Source organism: Ailuropoda melanoleuca, chromosome 3 (assembly GCF_002007445.2).
Source record: "Ailuropoda melanoleuca isolate Jingjing chromosome 3, ASM200744v2, whole genome shotgun sequence".
Taxonomy (NCBI): Eukaryota; Metazoa; Chordata; class Mammalia; order Carnivora; family Ursidae; genus Ailuropoda; species Ailuropoda melanoleuca.
In genome coordinates this window covers 58,294,013-58,318,707 of record NC_048220.1, presented here as the reverse complement: position 1 = coordinate 58,318,707, position 24,695 = coordinate 58,294,013, and the positions used below count along the sequence as shown (strand labels likewise).

Genomic DNA, 24,695 nt, shown 5'->3' with positions numbered 1-24,695 from the left:
AAACAAAATCTTTTCTATATTTACTTAGAAGAAATTTTGTTTTGATCCCAGTTTTAAATTTGTTCATTCTACAACCAAACAGATACTCTGTTCATTGTAGTACATCTAGGAAAGAGACTTTTGAATATATACTATTCTTAGAGATAAAAATCACTTCTTGATTTTACCTCAACTTCATTACTTTGTAGTAACTTCATTTTAAGTTCTTGATGCTCTTATTTCAAAAGAGATCCTCATCCAGTTTTGTGCTTTTATTCTTCCTTCCCAAAGCATCTAGTGTCAGGTAAGCACAAAACACTTCCCTGCATTTGCAATCAATCCTCGTATCACCTACATTTCTGTAGTATGTGTGGAACCTTGGAGAAATTGATTTGCTCGGATTTGTGAACTTCATTCACAAGACGACGTTGTTTCTCTTAGATTTAATTCTTGATCTGTCTCTACACTCTAATATCCATCTCTTACATCTGTCTCTCTTTTTCTTCATCTGTCTCTCCCACACACATCTCCCTGTTCAGACATACCTCCACACTTCAGTGTTCTCAGCCTCTTAGGGTTATTACAACTCACTTCTGAAAGCCACAAAAGGCAGTAGGAAAATATTTCCCTGATTGAACGAAAGGGGAAAAGAACCTACTTCACATCCTCAGATTTGAAGACATCGGCCAGACTACCCAATGTTTGCACAGATGTGCACTGGATGCTCTTCTTTCTCCAGGGGACTTGTAGATAGACCACCATGTGGTTAAGCCCCAGATTTCTTCCTAATTACCTGCTCACATTCCTAGATGGCACTGTGTAATTTGGAGCCAAATATTGACATGTTTATTTCATATGGAGATTTCTATTACCAGTGAATAGTTTAGAATTTGTATATGAAAATTTTAGAAATTATTAAATTATCTATGTTCCATGACATAATTCTTCTCTGTGTGCTGTCAAATTAACCTAGAAAATAATAGAAATTATGAACTTTTACAACTCAAATACATAGTATGTTGCAATCAAAGAAAACAAAATAAGTGATTAACTTAAAAAAAATCTTAGTTTTCTTATATATCTTTTGAGTACCTGCTAAGTAATAGTTACAAATGTGGTGGAATGCAATGGTACACAAATTTACAGAAATTACTGTTTAGCTAGGAAAGCAGGTAAATAAATAAATAGATGAATATGATGGGTGTTGTGATAGTGAAAGCCTATGGAGTCATAAGAATATAAAGCAGGTGTCTCATCTTAAGCCAGATGTCAGGGAGTACATGCTTACCTGAAAAAATAACATCTTCATATGATTATAAAAATTAATCCCAATCCGGCAAGCTGAAAGATAAAAGTATTCAGACAGAGGAAATAATATTTAGAAAAGATTAGAGATAAGAAAAGTCATAATTCCATGAGCTGCAAGAAATTCAATGTGGCTAGAGTTTAAAAGGAAGACACATAGTGGCCCGACACATCTGGAGAAGGCAGTGGTGGCAGATTCTGCATGACGTTTTAAGGAATTTGGACTTTTATAAGATCGTTGTCATATGACAATATGGAAAAAAAAGTAGAACACAGTTAGGCAGGGGAACAATTTGAAGTCTACTGCAGGAGACCAGGTCAGACATGGTAGTTTATCTTGGGCAACAAAGGGAACAGAAAAGAGAAAGCCAGTGAGTATTTAAAGGATACAGTAGATAATTATTGGTGACTTACAGGGTTATTCAGTAAAAGGAGTGTGGAGAAAGGCAGGAATAAGAAGAAGCATCCCTAGTTTTTGGCCTAAGCAACTTGATGCCATTTACTGAGGTAATTTAAATTGAAGATACATGTATTGAGGGGCAGAAAATGAATTGAGTATTTCACATATTGAATTGGAGGAATTTGCTAGATATTAGTTAAGAAGTCAGGCATAGATTTGTAAGTTATAATAACACAGACAGTTATTGTATAAATTGTATAAATTTAGGGAGTGTATAAATCAGCCCACAAGCAGAATAAATTTTGAAAAGAAGACCTAAGAATGGAAACTGCTAAGAAGTTCATCAATAATTAAGCAATAGGTAGAGAAAGTTAAGTTTATAAAGGAGTCTGAGAAGGAGTGGTCAGAAAGTTAGAAGAGAAACCTATTGCAGCCCAAAAGGTAGGGGTAAATCATGTTTCAAGGCATGTGTGATCAGCAGTATCAAATATGATAGGGAAGTTGACCAAGATAAACATTTACCTTGATTACGTGTGACTGATAGATGATATTGCAAACATCAGTTTTGCTGGAGTTGTGGAAAAAGAGCTAGATTGTGGCACATGGAAGAACTAGATACAAGATTTTTAAAAAGTGGCTAGGAACACAGGGAAACTTCCTCAACTTGATAAAAAAAATATCTATTATAAATAGTGATTCAAAGGGGCACATGCACTCCAGTGCTTATAGCAGCAGTGTCCACAATAGCCAAACTATAGAAAGGGCCCAGATATATACATGCATACATACATACATACACATACACAATGGAATATTACTCAGCCTATCGAAAAGAATGACATCTTGCCATTTGCAATGATGTGGATGAAACTAGAGGATATTATGCTAGGCAAAATAAGTCAGTCAGAGAAAGACAAATACGATATGATTTCACTCATGTGGAATTTAAGAAACAAAAGAGATGAATATAGGGGAAGGGAAGGAAAAAAATAATATATATATATATATATATATATATATATATATATATATATATACACACACACACACACACACACACACACACCATGGAAGAATGAGGTTGTATGGTGACTAACATAATATAATTAAAAAACACTAAAAAAAATAAGATAAAAACAGAGAGGGAGGTGCAAACCATAAGAGACTCTTAACTATAGGAAACAAACTGATGGTTGCTAGAGGGGTGGTGGGTGACGGGATGGGGTAACTGGGTGATGGGTACTTGATGTAATGACCAGTGGTTGTTACATGCAACTGATGATTCACTAAATTCTACCCGTGAAACTAATGATACAGTATATATTAACTAAATTGAATTTAAATAAAACATTTAAAAAGAAATCCTACAGCTAAAATCATATTTAATGGTAAGAAATTTGAAGCTTTTACAGTTAGATCAGAAACAATATCACTATTTTTAACATTGTACTGGAATTACTAGCCAATGCAGTAAGACAAGGGGGAAAAAATGAAGGTATACATATTGGGAAGGAAAAATAAAGCTATCCTTTCATGGATGACATGATCATCTATGTAGAAAGAAATCCTAAACAGTCAACCAAAAATATTTGGAGCTAATAAGCAATTATAGCAAGATTATAGAATGCAAGATTAATATAAAAAATCAATCTTTTTTCTATAAACTAGTAATAAGTGAAATTTAAGATGAAAAACACAGTAGGCAGAACACAGAGGATTTTAGGGCAGTGAAAATACTCTGTATGATATTGTAATGTTGGAAACATATCATTATACATTTGCCCAAATCCATACAATGTACAATACCAAGAGTGAACCCTGCTGCAATCTATGGGCTTTGGATAATTATGATGTGTAAATATAGGTTCATCAAATGTAACAAATGCTCCACTCTGGAAATACAAATCAAAATTACAATGAGATACCACCTTATACCAGTTAGAGTGGCAAAAATTAACAAGACAGGAAACAACAAATATTGGTGAGGATGTGGAAAAAGAGGAACCCTCTTACACTGTTGTTGGGAATGCAAGCTGGTACAGCCACTCTGGAAAACAGTATGGAGATTCCTCAAGACGTTAAAAATAGAGCTACCCTGTGACCCAGCAATTGAACTACTGGGTATTTACCCCAAAAATAGAGATGTAGTGGAAAGAAGAGGCACATGCACCCCAATGTTCATAGCAGCAATGTCCACAACAGCCAAACCGTGGAAGGAGCCGAGATGCCCTTCAACAGACGAATGCATAAAGAAGTTGTCTATATACACAATGGAATATTATTCAGCCTTCAGGAAGGATGAATACCCACCATTTGCATCAACATGAATGGAACTGGAGGGGCTTATGCTAAATGAAATAAGTCAAACAGAGAAAGGCAATTATCATATGGTTTCACTTACATGTGGAACATAAGGAATAGCATGAAGGACATTAGGAGAGGAAGGGAAAAGTGAAGTGGGGGTAAGTCAGAGTGGGAGATGAACCATGAGAGACTGTGGACTCCAGGAAACAAACTGAGGGTTTCGGGTGGGGGGGAGGGGAATAGGTTAGCCTGTTGATGGGTACTAAGGAGGGCACGTGTTGCGTGGAGCACTTGGTGTTATACACAAACAATGAATCATGGAACACTACATCAAAATCTAATGATGTACTGTATAGTGACTAACATAACATAATAAAATAATTAATTAGTTAATTAAAACAATGAGAAAAAAAATAAATGCACCACTTTGGTGAGGAATGTTAATAATGGTGAGGTTATGCATATGTGGAGTTTAGGGGCTATATGGGAGAAAACTGTACCTTTCTCTATTTTGCTGTGAACTTAAAACTGTCCCCCAAAATCAAGTCTTTAATTTAAAAAATGGCTATAATATTATCACTTTATTTATTTATTTGTTTATTCATTCATCCATCAAATATTTGTTGCATATATGCTATATGCCAGACACTGTTCTTGGCACTGAGGATATAAGTACTGAAAAATAGGCTTTGGCGTTATAGCTCTTCTAGTCAAATGGGGAATTAGAGAGTAAACCATCACACTTATCAAGGTAAGTTCCAAAAAGAAAAATAAAGACAACTGTGAGGGAGGATAAGAGGAGGTACATTTTTAGGAAAGTGTATTAAGAAAGACTGAGAAATTGATGTTTGAACAAAGAGTGGAACTGAGGCAAATTCATTGCATAAGATATGGGGAGAGAGCATGTTAATTGAAAGGGGAGTTTGGACCAAGGGAGGTTTTTCCTTTAAGATGGAATTCTAATGTCATTATGACTAAGAAATATGACATAAAGCCTAAGCCTGTGTTTTACTAAGAATAAACTATGTTTGCTGACTCACATAGATATTTCAATAATATTTAGGATACATTTAACCTATTAAAACTATCAGTCGGAAACCAAAAGACATAAACATTGGAATTTGGTAGTAATTTAAAATCCATCGTCACTTAGAAAAAAATTCAGCGTACCTATGTGATGAGAGTAGTTCATTTGAGGATAACAGAAGCAGCATATTATGTCATTTGTAATTCTTCCTCTATCTTCTCTGTAGTGGCACTGGCTTCTGACCAGGTTTTCTCATTTAGAAAAATTAATAAACATGAAGGTCCTGTTCTGTCTTCTCCTGTTCTCTTCTATCATATTCCATCCAAACTTATTTCCTTTGGTAATTGGTATTCCTTTTCTAACATGAATTCAGGTTCTTTTAAATTTGTAGCCCTCAGAGCTCATCACTGTTAATCTGTCCTCCTGCTTCCATTTCATTATAAGAAATTGGTTACATTTACCCCAGGAACATAACGTCTCATAATTAAAACAACAACAATTTGCACTGTACATCTTGTCCCATGAATAGCTGTATTCATGTTTACCTTTTAGAAGGTGATCGCTGTCAGAATATCAAATAATGTAATGAAGGCTGACACCATCTGAAAGACTTCTTGTTAGTGATCATGAAATATCAGAATGTTAACAAGATTTAAGTAGATTTGTTGGGTAAAGCAAGGCTATTTTTAGTTTTCTAAACTTTGGTTGCAAAATGAGAGATTTGATAAATTTCAATTAAATTTTTTATATGTTAGATAAAATTACGAGTAGTTGTCATTTTTTCTCCCTTAAGATTACTTCTTGGACTAAGGAAGGATATCTCATGATTGAATCCATATTTCTAGAAATTACCATAATGAGAGCTATTCTGCATAGACTAAAATAGTTTCTCAAAAACTGCTAGCCATGGATGATTGCTAAGAAATTTCCCAGTCAACTGGACATTTGGGATTCATTTTCAGAGTTATATTTATTTAACTTCACTGATAATAAGAAGAATTAAATGCATGTTCATATAAATGAATAGAACTGTACAGTTAAGATGGCAGAGTTAAGGATTTAAGGGTAAATTTTTTTGCCATTTATTTTATACATATTATAGAAAATTAATTTTGTTTTACATATGTAAATATTTCTATAGCATACCTTATAAACAATTAGCTTCTTAATATTAAAATGTTTCTACTTTAGAAGAACCTGGGTGGCTCAGTAGGTAAGCTCTTGATTTCGGCTCAAGTCATGACCTTGGGGTCCTGGGATGGAGTGCCACATTGGGCTCTGTGTTCAGTGGAGAGTCTGCTTTAGGTTCTCTCTCTCTCTCTCTCTCCCTCTACCCCTCACCCCACACATTCACTCTCAAAATAAATAAATAAATCTTTTAAAAATAAATAAATAAAATGTTTCTACTTTATTGTTAATTCTAATGATTAGAATTTGTTAGCTTGCTATTCCAAGCCCTAACAATCATATATTAACTCCTCCCCCCCAAAAAAAGAACCCAAAATATCAAAGAACCTTAGAAAATATCAAGCACAGACATCCTCTCTTGCCCAGAAGAAAGATAAGAGCCAATCTGTAGTAAAGTTTTTATTTGTAAGAAAAGAAAACATAACACATTAAAAGAAATATTGATGTATACAATTTAACCATTGTCTTTTTTCTTTCTGGGAGTATAACCTTTTTATTGCTTGGGGATAAATACTTTTGTGAATGAAATGATAGTGGATGTGTATCATTATGTTTTTTCTGCTTAAGAAATCATTACAAATTTAATGGGTTTAAACAACCATTTTTCTCTCAATTCTGATAATAACTTAGGTGTTGTGATTGACTGGTGTTGGGTAGTAGACCATGGCTCAGCTGAGATAACTTGCTTTGCTAGATCAGGCTTCCTTATGTGGTGGTACAGAGGTCCCAAGAGCAGTAAGAAAGATCAAGCCCAAATTAAAAGCACTTTTCAAATCTCAGTTTGTGTCACTTTATTTAACAAAGTTTTGGTAGGAGGACCTGCCACTTCATATTGAAAAGGTGAAGATGCAAGAGGGGAAAGAATTTGTGGATGGTTTTACAGCCTACTATAGATTGTTAGATAGTCGCTTTCCTTTTACTTTTTAAATTAAAAAAAATTAACAGTTTTTATTGGCAATACACAAAGTTGATGAACATGTAGATATGTTTGTAGGTATTTATTTATGTTACTGGCTATGAGGGTAGTCTGTTTCTTTATACGGGAGGAAAAAGTAAAAGCTCTCTTAAAAAAGGGAAAACTTGATTATTTTCTGTTCATTTGAGGAAATATATTAAAAAATTAGAAAAGTAAAAGTGGAAAGTGACATTAAGTTTTCGTTTAATCGAATTCCAAATGGAATGGTATGAAGTCTGTTGTGGCACTGCCAAAATGTACAATTCTGCACATTTATGAAACTGAAAATTGCTGTCCTAAAGTGATTAGGCTAAGTGGCAAATTTAGCATTAACCTTGAAAAATGTTCTCTGCCAGCTTGAGCACTTTCATGGAAAAGAGGACTAATAGATGACATAAAATAGTTAAAACATGCCCAACAATCTTTACGACCTTTCATATAGTTATTTGGTTTTCTCTTCTTAATTTTCAACACGAATCTCTTTTTTTGATTCTAACAGTTATACCTATTGTTTGTTTCTTTTTAATTGAGTTCATTGCATTTGATTTATGGTTAAGAATAACATTAAAAATAACATTTTTTAAAGATTTATTTATTTGAAAGAGAGAGGGAAAGAGAGCACCGGCGAGGTGGGTTGGGCAGAGGGAAGAATCTCAAGCAGACTACCCGCTGAGCACAGAGCCTGACATAGGGCGAGACCATGACCTGACTTGAAATCAAGAGTCAGCATTTAAATGACTGAGCCACCCAGGCACTTCCTTAGACTAAATTTTTAAAGTTAATGGTTGGGTTAAGAGTTATTTGAGAATTTACTTTTGTAAGATTGTATAGAAAAGTCTAAGCAGTTCATCATGATGGATTTATAATGAAAAGAAAGTTTAATGGGCTTAGATCTACTTAATCATAATAATGTGGATTTGCAGTCATTCAGTTTGTAGAGGAGAAGATATATTTGCACATAAAATTTTAGAGGAGAAAAACACACTTGAAGAACAAAGAGATTGTTATCTCATCAAATATAGGTTTTTTTTTTTTTAAGATTTTATTTATTTATTTGACAAAGACAGAGCAGGGGGGAGGGACAGAGGGAAAGGGAGAAGCTGACTCCCTGCTGAGCAGGGAGCCCAACACGGGGCTCTATCCCAGAACCCCGGGATCATGACCTGGGCCCAAGAGAACACTCAACTGACTGAGCCACCCACATGTCCCTGCAGTTTTAAAATAATATGTAAAAACCACATTCCCTTTTATTTTCCACTTAAACAATTATTACTTAAGGCCACAGATTATTTAAAAAAGGACAAACTATAAACACATCTTAAGGTCTGGTTTGGTTGATAAAAGCTATGAGGAAAGGACTATTCTCTAGAATTCAAACCAATAAGAGAGAATAGGCAGAAAAGTCCTAATAATGGCTCTCGAGCATGTAGAGTATGGAGCTGACTTAAGATAACTGGATAAAGAGAACCTATGAAGGTTAGATAAAGGTAGGGAGTGGGAAAATGATTAATAGTACTCAATGGAAACTGAAAGCCGATTGGCTGAATCATAGAGCATTTGCTCTCATCTGTCCTCTTACCATTAGTTGAAGATAGAATGAAGAGAAGGAGATGAGAGAAGCATTAAGAAATCATTGCAAAGAAGTGTGTTGATAGGTTGAAATTTATTTCTTAGAACTAGTAGAAATCCTGTAGTATGTAATATTCATAAGTTAGATAAATTAATTAATCACCAAATCTTATTGGTACCTACTATGTGCTGAAATCATGCTCTTTGTGATGAGGGATTAGTAAAGTAAAGCATAGTGGTTACTATTGAAATAGAAAGCATAAAATCTTTTCTCAAGGAGCTTCAAGTGGATATCATTGTGTGAAGGTTTATTTGGCCACAGTGCCTAAAGCCATAGGAAAATTGGGTGACACCTCCAGGTAACTTTGTACTCTACAATAGTTTATCTAAATCAGAGTATTTGTGTGGAGGCAGATTCTGTAATCCATGTTATTTAAAGTACAGTGACAACACATAATTTTTAAATGAGTCATATAATGAGTGAGAGTTTGGGCAGAATCCTCTTTGGAATATATTACATTTTTCCCTTTGAAAGTATAAAACTCATCAAACTATGATTTAAAATTCACAGCAATCAATATTTATTGTTCTTTCTATTTTGTTTTAATCAAGGCTTGGAAAATAAAGTAAGGAGGATACAATTTTGTTTCCTCAGCAAAAGACGGAGCCAGTCTTAGGGTGTTTTCTTAAGTACTAACCCTTGAAAAATAGAGCAAATTTCAAATGGGAATCAGCACCTTCTTTTCATGGCATGTTGCTAAATCTCCATGATGTCTTCATCTGGTAAGATTTTAATTGAGAAATCAGAACCCAAGTGCTTCATCCAGATCATAGAGAGCAGCTGGGTGCAGAACTTGTTACTGTTTCTCATTGGCATGGTAGCTGCCAAACATTTTCAACAAGACAGATATAGTTTCTGTCAGTTCAGCTCTCTTTCAATCACTGGCTTCGGCTCCCCCAGGCAATGGATAAATCAGGATGCATCCTAGAACATGCTTTGACCTTTAAGGTCAACTTCTATTAATTATTCAGTGATGGAGGTCGAGCTATATTATTCTTCACAATGATGTTCTGACCCCACACTTCTGTGGTAAGTCTCCCCTCACAACCAGGCATGCTGGCTATCAGGCCATCATGTAATGAACATTGAAGGGGGTGGGCAGATAGTCTTTATATGCAGTTTATGAATCACCATAATGCCAAGGACATTTTTTCCCTTACCCTTTTCCCTTTAGTAGTGTCTTGTATTTTTAGAGTTCTCTATTCATTAAAATGCTAATATACATGTTATTCTTGTAATAACCTTGAAATAAACAGTTGAGCTAATACCAATCTCAGTATTAAATAGGAAAGTGATTCTGTGATAAATGTAATGACTAGACCAAGGTCATAGATTTCTGCCCAAAGGCAGGCAGAACAGGTGTTAGACCTGAGGTTTTGTCCAGTGCGTTCTCCATGGTCCAGTGTTTGTGTTCAAATTAAACTGTGCCTGTTACGCATATGGGGATGGGTGCTTTGAAACAATAAAAGAACCTGGAGATATGATAATACATATAGTAATACTTTAATTACAGTGTTTGTCACATGCTGAGCATGCTTTCTTGGAACTATGTAGGAACACATTCTTTAATGGATTGCATCATGGTATTGTGGTTAAGAATTCAACAGACTGAATTCAATCCTGGCTCTTCTGTTTATTGTCTCTGTTACTTTGGGCAAGTTGCTTAACCTCTCGATGCCGTAGTTTCCTGTCTGTAAAATCAGGGTAGTAATCGTACTAACTTTGAAGGGGTTTTGTTCAAATTAAATGAGTTAATATATGTAAGATTCTTGGAACAGTGCTTAGCTTATAATAAGAGCTACAGAGGAATTATAAAATAAGTAAATATAAATAGTTAAATCTTTTAGACAATTCAGGAACTACATGCAGAAATCAGACTTCTAAGTTCCTGAATAATCCTCCATCATTTTAGTCATTAATAACATTATTGAGACGTCCAATAAATCCTGATCTATTATTTTTTATGTCAGGATTTTTTTCTGCTTGTGCTTGAATATGCAAACTGGGGGCAATTTAGCTGTCAGCTTTTAATTTTTCAAAAATTTCCTTCCTTCAACGTATAATTTGACAAATCACCTTCCTTGGTATGGGAAAAGGAGAACCCTATGTTTTATTATTTGAAAATTATGAGTAATGTAAGTAATGCTTGCATAATTAGGAATTGGCCTTTTAGGAGCATAGCTTTCCTTATGCTTACAGCAAATAACTTATGAATTGGTTTTTCTTTATAAGAGTGCAAAATGAGAATCTGTAAAGGTATAATAAATACCAAGTTGAAATTTATGATACCATATTAATATTAGGTTCTTAGATGTTTTAGATCAACAATAAGCTCTTGGTGGCTTTGCATGAAGATAGGATCACAGAGTACAAAAGACCACTAGGATCTTCCATTTAACCAATATTATTGAGCACTTTTAAAAGCTATTCCTAACCCCCAGAGGTTAATCTCCCCTTTGTCTGTGACCCCAAAATAAAAAGCCTGCCCTAGAGATACTTGAATTTGAGAAAGATTTATAAAACACACACATCAGTAGCCATTACACAGCGTGGTAAATAATCATCATAAAAAGAGAACAAAGTGCAATAGGTAGCAACAGGAGGAAAGGTTGCTTTGAGTCCCAGAGATCAGATTTGACAGCTAAGATAGCTTTTAAAATTAGCTGGGATGGAAGTGTAGTTCACCAGCAAAGTTATTAGAGGGGAACATTTTGAGCAAAATGCAGGATGATAAACATAAAGCTGAGAAGCTTGGGAACCTTCTGGAAGAATTAGTCTTAGTGGTTGCCTGGGTTAATTGGTATTTTTAGGGATGATTAGGAGTCAGACCAGCAAGGTGATTTGGACCTATATTGCATAGGACCTCTAGTTATCTTCTCAGACTATTCTTATAATGTAGTTTTCAATGTTAGTAACAAAATTATCCCAGGATCATGATTCTCTGACCTCTTTTCATAATACATTATTGAAACATACAAACATTATTTAAAAAACAACACAGAACACTTCACTGAACAGTATTTGAGATAATTTTTAAGTACTACCTTGGGCTTTTCTTTGGAGGATTAAATTGTACTATTTTTTTCTATTACGTTTTTATTCTGCCTCCAAGGTCTTTGTTTCATTTCATTAATTATTGTAATTGTTTTCAGTAAGACTTGGTCTAATAGGTAGTTGATTTGGGAAAGGCTGAATGTGGCTTATTTACTAAAATTAGTGCTAATTTCTAACCTAGAATTTCTAACCAGAAATTATTTGCTGGAGAAAACAGTATAAAGATCTAACGACAGTTTCTAGAATATTCTCCTGTGACTATAAATGTCAGTCAACATGTGGAAAATCCCATGAGAAGCCACCAAATATTTATATTCACCTGGATGGTTACCTAGTCCTGGACACAAAGGAAACTGTTTCAGCAAAGACAAGTGTTTGCTTTTCTTCTCTGTGGACTTAATCCACTATATATGAAATATACACAAACTAGATTCTTTGCTAGAGAGAAAGTAAAAGATTCAAAGAATATGTTCAAGGCTTTGCTTAGTTCAAAATTTTGTAATTTTTTTCCTTTTGCTAAAATAACTGTTAACATTGCTGGTAAGCCAGTCATATTCTCTCTTGACCCCAACCCAATCATGACCTCCTTTGTCCCATGTCTACCTCCCTAGCCCCTTTTTCCTGCCCAGTCTTGCTCTTAGACAGGAAGAAGATAAGATAGTGATCCCTAGCTCTCTGGGAATTAGGGTAAGGTGGACTGGAAGAAGGAGGGAAAGGATATTAATTCTTCACTCTTTTAGTAGTTAATACAATGTTGGATTATTAGTTGTAATATAGCAGCCTAAAGAAGGCAAGTATTAAGGACGTTGTATTTTGTCCTAGTTAGATCTCATCTGGAGATCAAATTCTTGTTGCTGTATTTCAAAAGGCCTTGACAAATTTGAATTTATCAGGAGGAGGTTAAAAAAAAATGATGACCAGTGTGTATGCCATGATATATGAAATTAAGTGGAGATGTTTATCTCAGTTAAGAAGAGAATTATGGGGTATATGATAGCTGTTTTCAGATATTTGAATGGGTGTTATGTCAAAAAAAGAGCCCTATTATTCCATTGTTTTCCAGACACTAGCCCTAGGAGAGCAATGTGACATGTTTCTTTATGAGATTATAAATTCCCTGCCACTAGAAACTTTGAAGGAATATTTAGATTTTTACTTGGCAGGTTGGACTAAGTGACCTTTAAGTCTGGTTTGGATTTAATATTTTGTTTCTCAAAGTTGCTTACATCCTGTTTTCTGAACAGCCTATTTCCTTGATTGTTATTTTTTTTTTATTGTTTTGTTTTGACAGTTTGAAAGAGTAGAAGCTAACAGTATGCAGTCACAACTTGAAAATAACCAGAAAGACAAGGAGAATGGGACTTGGGCCCTCCCTGAATAGTCCTATACCTTTATTTGATATTGTTGTCTTAAAGTTAGACCTGTCTAGTTTTTTATCAGTTGAATTCTTTAAAGACATTTCAATTAAGGAAAAATTTGGCCTAGGGAGACCCGTGTTGCAGATATTGAAATCACATTGTCAGTGTCATTTGATCAACGCCTGAATGTGGATACACTGACTATTTTCCTTTAAAGAAGGTCCTAATGATTCTGAAAAGAAAGCATTTAATTTTACCTTCTATTTTAATAGGCAGGAGAAAAAAACAATCCTCTTTAGCAGTCATTAACTGACTGCTGAATAACTCAGTGACACATTAGATTAGTTGAGTTCTACATAGGCAAGTAGAAGCTGAGCTTTCTCGCTTAAAGTTAGTGTCCTTGGGATGAGTTCAAACTACGTGAAAAAAATAATTCCCCTAGACCAAAGAGAAACATAGATCCACCAGAGATGTCTGAGCTCTCTTCAAATTAGGCCTGCCCACTATTTTTTTTTCCCCTTCATCTTTTGAGTTTCAAAAGGTATTTTAATTAAGCCAAGTCTGTAGAACTGTATTTTGGGAACTCATCATTTCAAAGCCATCATAAAATTTCTGAATTCCTCTTTGTAACATAAGCAGTGAAAAAGGAATGATATTTTATTAAAAGGCTTCACAAATTTCAAAAGTGGTAAAACACCATCTTTGAAATAACTAACGTATTAAATGTTTGCTTGCACGCACACACACACATATACATGAACATTATATGCCAAGATTTTGTAATAAAGCAGTTTTCTGTCTTCAAATGCCACCATTTATTTTTCTTAAAATACTGAAGTTTTAGGGGCGCCTGGGTGGCACAGCGGTTGGGCGTCTGCCTTCGGCTCAGGGCGTGATCCCGGCATTATGGGATTGAGCCCCACATCGGGCTCTTCTGCTGTGGACCTGCTTCTTCCTCTCCCACTCCCCCTGCTTGTGTTCCCTCTCTCGCTGGCTGTCTCTATCTCTGTCAAATAAATAAATAAAATNCATTATGGGATTGAGCCCCACATCGGGCTCTTGTGCTGTGGGCCTGTTTCTTCCTCTCCCACTCCCCCTGCTTGTGTTCCCTCTCTCGCTGGCTGTCTCTCTCTCTGTCGAATAAATAAAATCTTGAAAAAAAAATACTGAAGTTTTATATTATTTAATATAAGAATATTATACTCAGTGGTCAACCCTAAGTTGCATCAGCCCAAGCACAGAGCTCAGCCATTTCGTTTGTCTCTGTGTCCTGTACTACGTGGACACAGGACACTGAAAGTTCTACTCGGTCACCATTAATGGTAGCTCTATGTGGGAGTAGCTTTCACAGGAAGGAGGCACAAATATCATATTGTCCAATATATTTAAAAAAGCATTAAATATATTCCTGTAGATAGACTGATGACATAAAAGAGAATCATTTAAAAGCCTTATTTACAAAAAGTGAACATTTTATATTGAGCATAGTATTATGAGCTTATGTATTTAATGAAATCTGGTCATTTATTTTTGTTTCATGTTTCTATCACTATTAAAATGGAGTCTGATTATTCATTGCAATATTATTTGTAAGAGAGAAACCCCTGATTCCATCCAAATATCATTCAATAGAGAGTTAAATCACGATATGTCCATAAAACAAAACATTATTAAATACTGCCCATATTCACTGAGTATATTGACATAGAAAAATATATGTGCAAATATCAGTGAAAAAAGCAAGTTATAGAACAGCATGCGTTGTATAGTCCTTTTATTTATATTATAAATAAATATTTAATTACTATTTATATACTACATGTATATGTATTGATATGTATATGAATTTTACTTCAAAATTCACTTTATGGTGAGTTTTTATTTGGTAATTTAGATGATTTAATACATACACTCCTAATGCAAGCTTTAACCCATTTTGACAGGTTTTTTGTTTTTGTTTTTGTTTTTTTGGCTAACCCCTTAATCACAAAATCTCTTCTGACATTAACATTTTATGTGCAGTGATTTTGTGGTTTCCTTAAGTGGATGCTGCCACAGAGATTTGGGTCACTATTGCTGGTCTCTCCATTACCTTTTAGTTTTTTGTTCTTTTGGTTTTAACAGATTTGCTTTTTAGATCAGTGCATTTGTCCAGACTTATGGAGATGGCTTGAAGTTGAAGTGAGCAGTTTTTCACACATAAAGCAAGCAGAAATCCATGGAACATGAACCTGATGGTATCAGTTTCCTTGTGTCAGTTGCTGTGAAACAAAATAACATGGGTGCTGTGACCATCTGAACGTCACATGTGATGTGCAGGTAACCTCTGCCGCATGGCCTCCCTCATCACAGAACACAGCATTCTCTTTGCAGCACTATTTCCTCTCTCCCATATTAAATTTTCAAAAAGATTATGAATTAATTTTACTAAAAATTGGTGCAGTCTGAGCAATCATATACATATTAACTGCTGATCGGCTTGATCCTTTTCAAGTTTCTTCTTTCCATTTGTTCATGAATTTTCTTAGCATATCTTAGGTTTAATTACCAATCCTTACTTTACATAGCTCACAATACTGTACAAACAGACATTAAATTCACTTACTGGACTTCATTTTCTCACCTCTAAAATTGGACAGCTTTCCAAAAATATTCACTGTGTACCAGTTATGTGTACTGTACGAAATTAAAATGTAACTGTTGCCCTAAATAAAGGATAGTAGATAATGTCCCACTTGGGAACAAGACCGGAAAATATTGCTATTTTGTTTAAAACTGGCTTTAGGTTATACTTTAAAAGTCAGTGGGGATCAAATGGGACAACTACACAAATCTGGAGACTAAAATAAATGCTAATGTATTGAGAGTGGTGAAATTTGAATTGAGTCTACAAGGGTGGGATGAATTTGGATAGGGAAAGAGAACACATGGAATAAACGGATTGAGGGCAGTTGAATAGATAAATGAAATATCGAATTATAAGGCCTTTGTAATGTCAAATCACCTAGCTTAAAGATCTTTAGTGCTTCCTTTAAGCAGGAAAATGTATCCTAATTATGTCCCTAATGTCTCTTTGATACTACGTGGGAGATGAGTCATATTACTTCCCAATTTCCCAATACTCTGATTTAGTTTTATAATTATATATTTTTTAACTCAGTGGCAAAACAATGAAACTAAAGCTTCCATTCATTTTTTAAATTATTTTCCCATTGTACCTATTTCTAAGACAAGAAAATCACAAATGTGCTGCTAATTGCTGTTAACATGATTCACTGTTTTAACTAGATTGTGAAACCCATGTGAGCTATATCACTACTAAACATAGAAAGTGCATTTTGTGGTTCTATTTTAATGAATCTATGCAGTTAATAAGCATTAGTTTGATGCCTTTTCAATTAGTTTAAAATCACAGATTTATTTTTTCATGAGATGATCCAATGGTCATTAGAGCAACCATTGTCTTTTTAACCATTATTCCTTTTCTCTCCTGCCCCAAGAAAGTAAATCTGACTTATATGACTATATAGCCATATAAGTCAGTATATATATATAATTATGCGTGTGTATATATATATATATATACACACACATATTTGTGGAACTAAAACGTAGATGAAGACATAAGTTTTTCTCTTTGATAAATCTAGTAATGTAGCTTAATGAAACAGCTGAATTTTATTGAGCAACACAGAGGATTGTATTAAATATTTATCTATATTGTTTTCTTTCTTTGACAGATATTTACTGAGGCCAACAACATTGTAGACTCTATTCTGAAACTATAGTTATAAGGGTGAGCAAAAAAGTCACAGCCCTGACCTCATGCAACTCCAGGTCCATTGGAGGAGACTAATAAACATACAAATATATACTTGCATACTAACTACGTGTGTGCATAATTATATATGTTACATATTATTAACTGTACTCAAATAGATGCCATTCTCCAAATTTAGCACAGGAATCAAAATGCATGTGAAAGACTGATAGACTAGAGAAGATTTTGTAGTTCTCTGAGTACTTTCAGTGCAAACATTATCTGTTGTTTCTCATTGTGCCCCAAACATTGTGCAGTTCTGAGAGCGTATAACTGACCAAATCATTTGCTGTCTGAAGTCTTTGGCTGGCCGGGAGAGAATAATATTCCTCTTTATATTTTCACAAGGAAGAAGTTGGTAATGGCAACTTTTCAGTCCTGAGGCATGTCCTCTTTGGGCCACTGGCCAAAAAACAAATGAACAAACAAATAATAAAACAAAAACCATATAAACAAAAACCTATCTCTAAATACATCTCTGAATACTTCCAGAAGCAACTCTATAACCTATTTAAATGACTGAGTTCATTTGAAATTTGAAATGATAATTTACTCTTCTTTGTCTTAGTAATAACACACACGCACACACACACACACACACACACACTTAAATTTATAGCATTTATCATCTGGGCAAGCATTTATAATCATACATAAATATCATTGTTTTTTTTCATCATTGCCATTGAATAAAACTTCTGAAATATTTTCAGAGTTTAAGAATATATATTTCTTGTTTGTTTATGTAAATAATTACAAGATAATTTCAAACTCGCAGAGCATATTTGGTACATAATAACTAGATTTATAATACAGCAAACAAAACAATCCTTAAGTCAATATGAATTGGGTAACAGCCATATGTAAAATAGATTATAATATACTAAGAAATGCATTTTGTATCTTTTATAATGAACTATTCCTATTTGATGGTGAGCCACAATGGTTATAGAATTATTTTGAATGGATGGAATTTCCAGGTTATAAAAGTTCACTTAAAACACCCTAGGATAAGACAGACAAAGGAGATATAAGAATTGTTTATACCGTATAGAACTAAAGCCTGTCCAATGAAGAAGTATGTGGGTTTTAATATCATATGTGTATCAGTGTAGTAAACAGCCCATAGGTTTTGGGTAGTTACTGTACTTGACAGTTGGTACCGTGGAACAAAAGAGAAAGGGAGGGAAGGAGGGTGAAAGGAAGTCCAAAGGTTGCCGCCTCCTGCCACCTACTAACCCAGGTCATGAACATATACACTGTCAGACCATCCTGAATACACAGTAACCAACTTCAAAATCAGGGTAGGTTTATTGTGTCAAAACGTGGTCCTGAGCTCTGTGGAAAAATTATGTGCTGAAAACGCAGCTGCCCTCTGAATGCAACGCCCAAGGCCATATGTACTTTCCATCTCACCTGCCTCAGAGATAATTAATTCCTTATGTGTTCTAATATATTTTAAATGGGAGCAACAACAAAACTGGTTATAGTTGTGGCAGAATGTCACGTAGTTGCAAATTAGAGAAAACTCAACTAAAACTAGATAAACAATAAAGTGGAAGTATTTTTCCTCAGAAGTGAAGGTCCGGATTTGGGTAAGGATATGACTTAGTGGCTGAACCATATCATCAGTAATCTAATTTCTTTCTGTTTTTCCATTCTGCCTTTGAGCAGGATTGGCTTACTTCTAAAGCTGGCTCCCATCATGGTTGCAAAATGTCTGCCAGCTTACTTCTGGTAACACAGGCTTCCTGTCTGTGTCTAAAGGGAAGAAAAAGAGGGTTTTTTCCAGACACTTTCTCAGAAGATCGAGGAAGCCTCCTTTCCAAGAGCCTCGCCTCGCGCAAGCACACAAAAACTTGATCTTACACATCACTGTCCCCAAATGGGTCATATGCTTTACCTAGACGAATAATGGTGGGCAGGAAAATGGAAAAGATTTATTTAGTTCTGAGATATAAATAAACGTCCCCTCTAAATCCACAGGAGAAATCATCTTCCCCCAATGTATTGATGTAGGTATCCAAATAAACTGAAGACGATACAAGAGAAAGAGCTTTGAGAGCTTGTGAAGCAACCCCAGTACACATTGTGAAGGGTTTCCTATAAGCCTGCTAATTTACTGCTGCAGTTTCAACAACGGCACCCATGGCTCTTTCCTATTGCAACAAATTTTGATACGTATAGCCATCATTCTCAACATTTAGTGTTTATAACAGTCACCTGCTGCACTTTTTTTAAAATGCAGAAGCGTGAACTAACACCCAAATTCAAATTTAGTACATCTGGGGCATTTTAATGAACACCCAGGGTGGTGGTTATGAGCAATGAGAGGACCACAGAGCTAAGTTGTCTTTATCAGATATATGTTTTTACTGTCTGTTTTCCTACTGTCACCATCATTTCAGTACACCCTTCTGCGTTGTGAACAGGCAGAGCAATACAGAGTTATTTGTTTAGTTTTGTCTCACTTGGTGCATGTCTTTTGTTTTTGTTGTTAAGATTTTATTTATTTATTTGAGAGAGAAACAGGGAGAGCATGGGGGAGGGTCAGAGGGAGAGGGAGAAAAAATCTCAAGCAGACTCTGTACTAATCGTGGAGCCTGATGCGTGGTTCCATCCCATCACCCTGCGATCATGACCCGAGCCAAAATCAAGAGTCAGACCCTTAACTGACTGAGCCACCCAGGGGCCCTGGTACATGTGTTTTTAATTTCTAGGATTAGAGAAACTTGCATGTGACAGACATATGTTTTTTGATTTGTTGATTTCATGAATTCTGAGAAGCAAATAGGAAAAATGAAAAATCATTTGTGTAGCATGGCATTATCTTCTGTGGTAATTATTTCACTTAAATGTCACTAAATAGGCCACTAATGTCTACTTTGAGGCTTATTTGTACCTTTGGGCCTCTAGCTGCCACCTGTTAATAGCTCATGGTACTCTGTTTGGTGATGTAGCCACCTACAAGGCCATCTTTGCCAGAGATAACTGCAACAGTGAATTAATAGTAATACTAACCCTTATGTGTGTGCCCTTGTGAGTGTGTGTGTGTGTGTGTGTTTTAATAGTGTGAGTATTGGTTAATGACGTCTTTGTATTATGAGGAACCACCATTATGGAGACGCTGCACAGGAACAGAATTCTATGCAGACTTGTGTATCTGCCGACTCTAATTTGTTAATCTGTTATGAAGATAGTTTTAGGTATTGCAGGCTTAAGTGTAGGTTGGTGCATTGCTTGCCCCACAGGCTTTGGTTTTAAGACATCCTAATTGCTAAGACTTCTATGAATTTGAAATTGTCTTTGCTTCTGTGCTAGCTAGTTCTTTCCTAAAGTTTCTTGCTTATCCATATATAATGGAGGGATAAAATCTTAGCATTTCTAATCTTACTTCTTTAGGCATCACATGCTTAGGATAGTTTAAGTACATACCTCAGATCTCACCTATCTCTGGATTGTAAGGGACCTGAAGAAGTTTCCTGGTCCCTACATCCAGTTTTGTTTTGTTTTGTTTTTTTCCCGTTATGCTTAAGTCGAAGTAACATTATCAGAGATCTAGCCAGTCCTCATTCCATGACCCTTTTCCCCTTTTTCTCTTTCTCTTTTAGTGAATACTGAATCAACACTTTGGGAGATAGTAAAGCATAGTGGGAAGAGTTTGGTTTGAAAGTCACATTGACATGAGCTCAAATTCAAATTGACCTTAGACAAATTGCTCAGTCACTCTGAACCTCTGTACCTATCAAATATGAGTAATTTTCATCTCATCATAGCTTTATATATTGAGTTCACACATATAAAGTGGTGTTTTGTTTTGTTTTTCCCATTTTGACTCTCCAGACTTCTACTAAAAATGACCATCTAAGTCAGCATCGACAAGCCTTTATGGTATTTTCCTAAAAGGGAATTCCTGGAAGCTACTGACAGTTTTACTCTTTGAACATGTTATGATATATTTTGGACATAATAAAGCAGAAAACAGCTTTTTAAATATTTATGTTCTCCACACCATGCATGCCAACTGTGTTTGCTCTCTCCATTCCTTCATGTGCCAAGGAGACAAGCCAAACAGTGTGAGAGGAAAATACTGTATGGACACAAAGTCAGCTTGTCTGAGGTATGCTCTGTGCAGATGTAACCTTAATGGGAAAGAGTAGAGACTGCTCCCTGGTTACAAAGTGATACCTTGATTAACGAATCACCTGGGAACAAAGCTCCTTTGTAAGCAATTAAGCTGAGTAAATTTTTATTTTAAAATTTCATGAATCAAATGAAATAATTTTGGCTGGTGTCATATAACTCAACAGTAGTATTCGGGGTAAGCTGCATTTGTTTACAGAGCAGAAATACCTCCTCACAGAATCTGTCTGTTAGTGTAAAGGTGAAGAGGTAGATTCTAGGCAAAATTTTGGAAACAACTTCAGATAAACTCTTTTTTTCACTCTTATAACCACCATGCTCAATCCCCTACATACACATAGCATATTATTACCCTTGGAGTCTGGATTCTCTTAAAAATTCATCCCTTTTAAAACGGGAATCAGACTGATTCACACTTTGAGTTATAGTTCATGTTACCTTATATTGATGCTATTTAGTAATGTCTTGGGGCACCTCAGTGGCTTAGTCCGTTAAGCTTCCGACTCTTGATTTCTGCTCAGGTCATGATTTCAGGGTTGTGAGGTTGAGCCCTGCATGGGGCTCCACGCTGGGCATGGAGCCTTTGAAGATCCTCTCTTCCCTCTGCTCCCCCTGCCCGGGAATATTTTTTTAATTCCTCCCTTTTAAAACAGGAATCCGAATCGTTCACACTTTGAGTTATAGTTCATGTTACCTTATATTGATATTACCTAGTAATGTTTCAATCCTGGCTAGAAGTTGGTACTGTTGGAAGAGATCCTGACTTAATTGGTAGGAGGTGGGGCCCAGAGTTTGGCATTCTAATATAAATTCATGATTCTGAACCATTTCTTTAGCCTAAGTTGTATTTTCATATTGTGGCCTCTCCTTTTATGATATCCATGTTTATCATTTGTGGGTTGTAGACCACATGTGTCAAAACCACTTGGGGTCAGCCTTCAAAATGCAGGTTCTTGTGACCTCACCATAGAATCACCACTTCTGAATATTAAAGTGTGTCGTACATGTGAGTTGAGAGTGTTTGTGTGTAACCTCTATCTTATTTATAATGTCTCCTCCATGGAACAAAATTTTTACTATCAGCAATGCCTTTTGATTCCTCTTTGCTAATAGAAAATTCCCACAAAATGGTGACGGTGGGGTATTCTATCTCATATAAAATTTATATTTTTAAACAATATAATTCATAATAATTATATAATTTACACTCAAATAAAGTCAATCTTCTTTGCAAAAAGAAAGGGAAGACCAGATTCAGATAACTGAATGGTCTTTTCTAATCAATATGTATTTTAGAGTATAAAAGTATGTAAATGTTAATTTAATGTAAATGCCCATTAATTTGTCATTATCCAATTTTCTAATGACAGATTTCTAATGTAGTCACAAAATTACAAGTCAGGAGCTTATAGTCATTGTTTGAAAATGAAATATATTTATGCTCAATTTCTCTTTTTCTCTCTCTCTTTCTCCCCACCCCATCCACCCCCACCCTTTCCCTGTCCCCACTTCACCTCTTTTCCTCTTTTATAGCATCAGATGAAGAGCCAACTTCAGCAGGTAAAGTTCTTATGTTGCTAAGATTACTTCTACTTAATTTAATGCCCTTAATAATGGACCCTTCACACTTTGAAGTGTATTTGTGGATATGACTCCTCTGTCTAGTTCCTGACTTCTNTTCAGGTTTCAGCCAAAAAACTGACATAGTTTTATTGACTTTTTTATTTCCTGGACCCATTATGGTGTCCCAGATTAAATGATGTTGGTTATAAGTTTTAAATAAAAAGAGAAAAGAATTGAAAATGGACTACCACAGAGGAGAACATAATATAAAATACCACATCCACGTTAAAGAATAAGGAAACAAGAAAATTAAAACATTAAGAACAATGCCAAAAATAATAAAATGAGGAGGAAAAATTAAAATGATAAAATGCGGAAAAACAATAAAATGAGCAGAATGAAAAAAGGAAAATGATAAAATGACCTTCCATGATAAAATACCGCATTATCAAATACATAACTGACACTAAACATGCTATTCATTTAAGTTTAAGGATAAAAACGATATTGTTGTCTCAAACACATTATTTAAAACAAATTTTTACAGTTACAACTAATGATACCCTGCCCCTCATCCACCTAACCAGCGTTTGTCAAGCACAGGCTCAGATTTGAACTAAGTACTATGAAGGATGCTAATGGAGAAAAGGCATTGTGTCTTCAACATGGTTCTAGGACAATGGGACAGATCAAAGAGAAATGCCAGGAGCCTAAAGACCAGACACATTGATAAGGATAAAGTAAGAAGCACAGCTGCTGTGGTTAACAATAAATAAAAGACTCAGGCCGACCAGCAACATCAGGAAAAAGGACTCAGGTCCTGAGATGTAGGGGTCAGAGGCCGGTCTGAAGAGGACAACCAGGTCTCAGCGCTAGATTCCCTCTTAGACAAGTAGTTGAAGAAAGGAGTTAGGTCTGAGAGACAAGAGCAGGAAATGGTTAGTGAAACCAATGGACAAAAGGAAGCCTGATTTTATGGGGAGGGGGGAATCTAGCCCAGTTACTGAAACTTAGGTACAAGGTATCATTTCAATTCGTAGACCTAACTTATTTCCACTGGTTCCAGACGTCCTGATTTCTACCTTCCTTCAAAAGTGACTGGGTGGAGATTTTTACCTGTACAAGTAAATTTGAAAGGTCAAAAAATCAATGGAATAAAACGAAGTATATATCTTACAAATATCTTTCATAAATCCCAAGGATGCCTTATTGCATGATACTCATAATTCCTTTGATAATGGAATCACAGAATTAAATACACTCTCAGTAATTTCATTTTCATAATATCATTAGTTTGCAGTATGATTTGGATGATGAGAGCTCCCTATCATTTTCTTCCAGTGTAGTCAGTATTGTGTAGCCCATTTTTAGGAGCAGTCTAATCACACGACTCAATAGCAAACTCATCTGTTGCTATGACTCCTCTGTGGATATGACTCCTCTGTCTAGTTCCTGACTTCTTTTTGCTCTTGCTTGAGGCATTAGTCTTCACAGAGTTGCCCAAAGATTCTGTATTTCTCAACCTTAGTTGAGTTTTCTCTTTGTATGAATCCTTATGAGCAAGATGCTTTTCTAGCCCAGGCTCATTCCTCTTCCATCTTACACCCCACACCTTGCTTTGTTGCCTGCCAAACAAATTTGGTGCCATTGCAAAAGAATTATTATTTTTGCATAATGGGGATTAATTTTAACCTAGTGTAAATGATATTTAAGTATAATATAACTTTTTCTTGGTGTGACTTTATTATTTTAAAGTTATTTTAATAATTTACTTGTCTAGTAAGAAAATCTTTTGGTAAATGCAACTGAATGTTTTTTTCTCTAAATATTTATTTTACTTTAGAGTGATCTGAACATCATCAAGTTTAAGTTATGGTTAAAAAGTACTTTTGTTTTTAGATGTGACCTATGTTTTTGTTGAGATTTTAGCACCGACTTTTAGAATAGAACAAATGTATTCTTAAAGAAT

General features: G+C 35.2%; 1 protein-coding gene across 2 annotated transcripts in view; it reads left to right on the top strand.

Moving 5' to 3' along the window:
- EDIL3 (EGF like repeats and discoidin domains 3) overlaps positions 1-24,695 on the top strand; it is a 407,373-nt gene that overhangs the window by 124,398 nt on the left and 258,280 nt on the right. The window contains exon 3 of one of the 2 annotated variants that reach the window (XM_011232960.3): positions 22,697-22,723. The exons of the other annotated variant lie outside the window; for it this stretch is intronic. Coding sequence (XP_011231262.1) covers positions 22,697-22,723 — 27 coding nt within the window. The remainder of the gene's footprint in view (positions 1-22,696; positions 22,724-24,695) is intronic. 2 annotated transcript variants of the gene reach the window in all.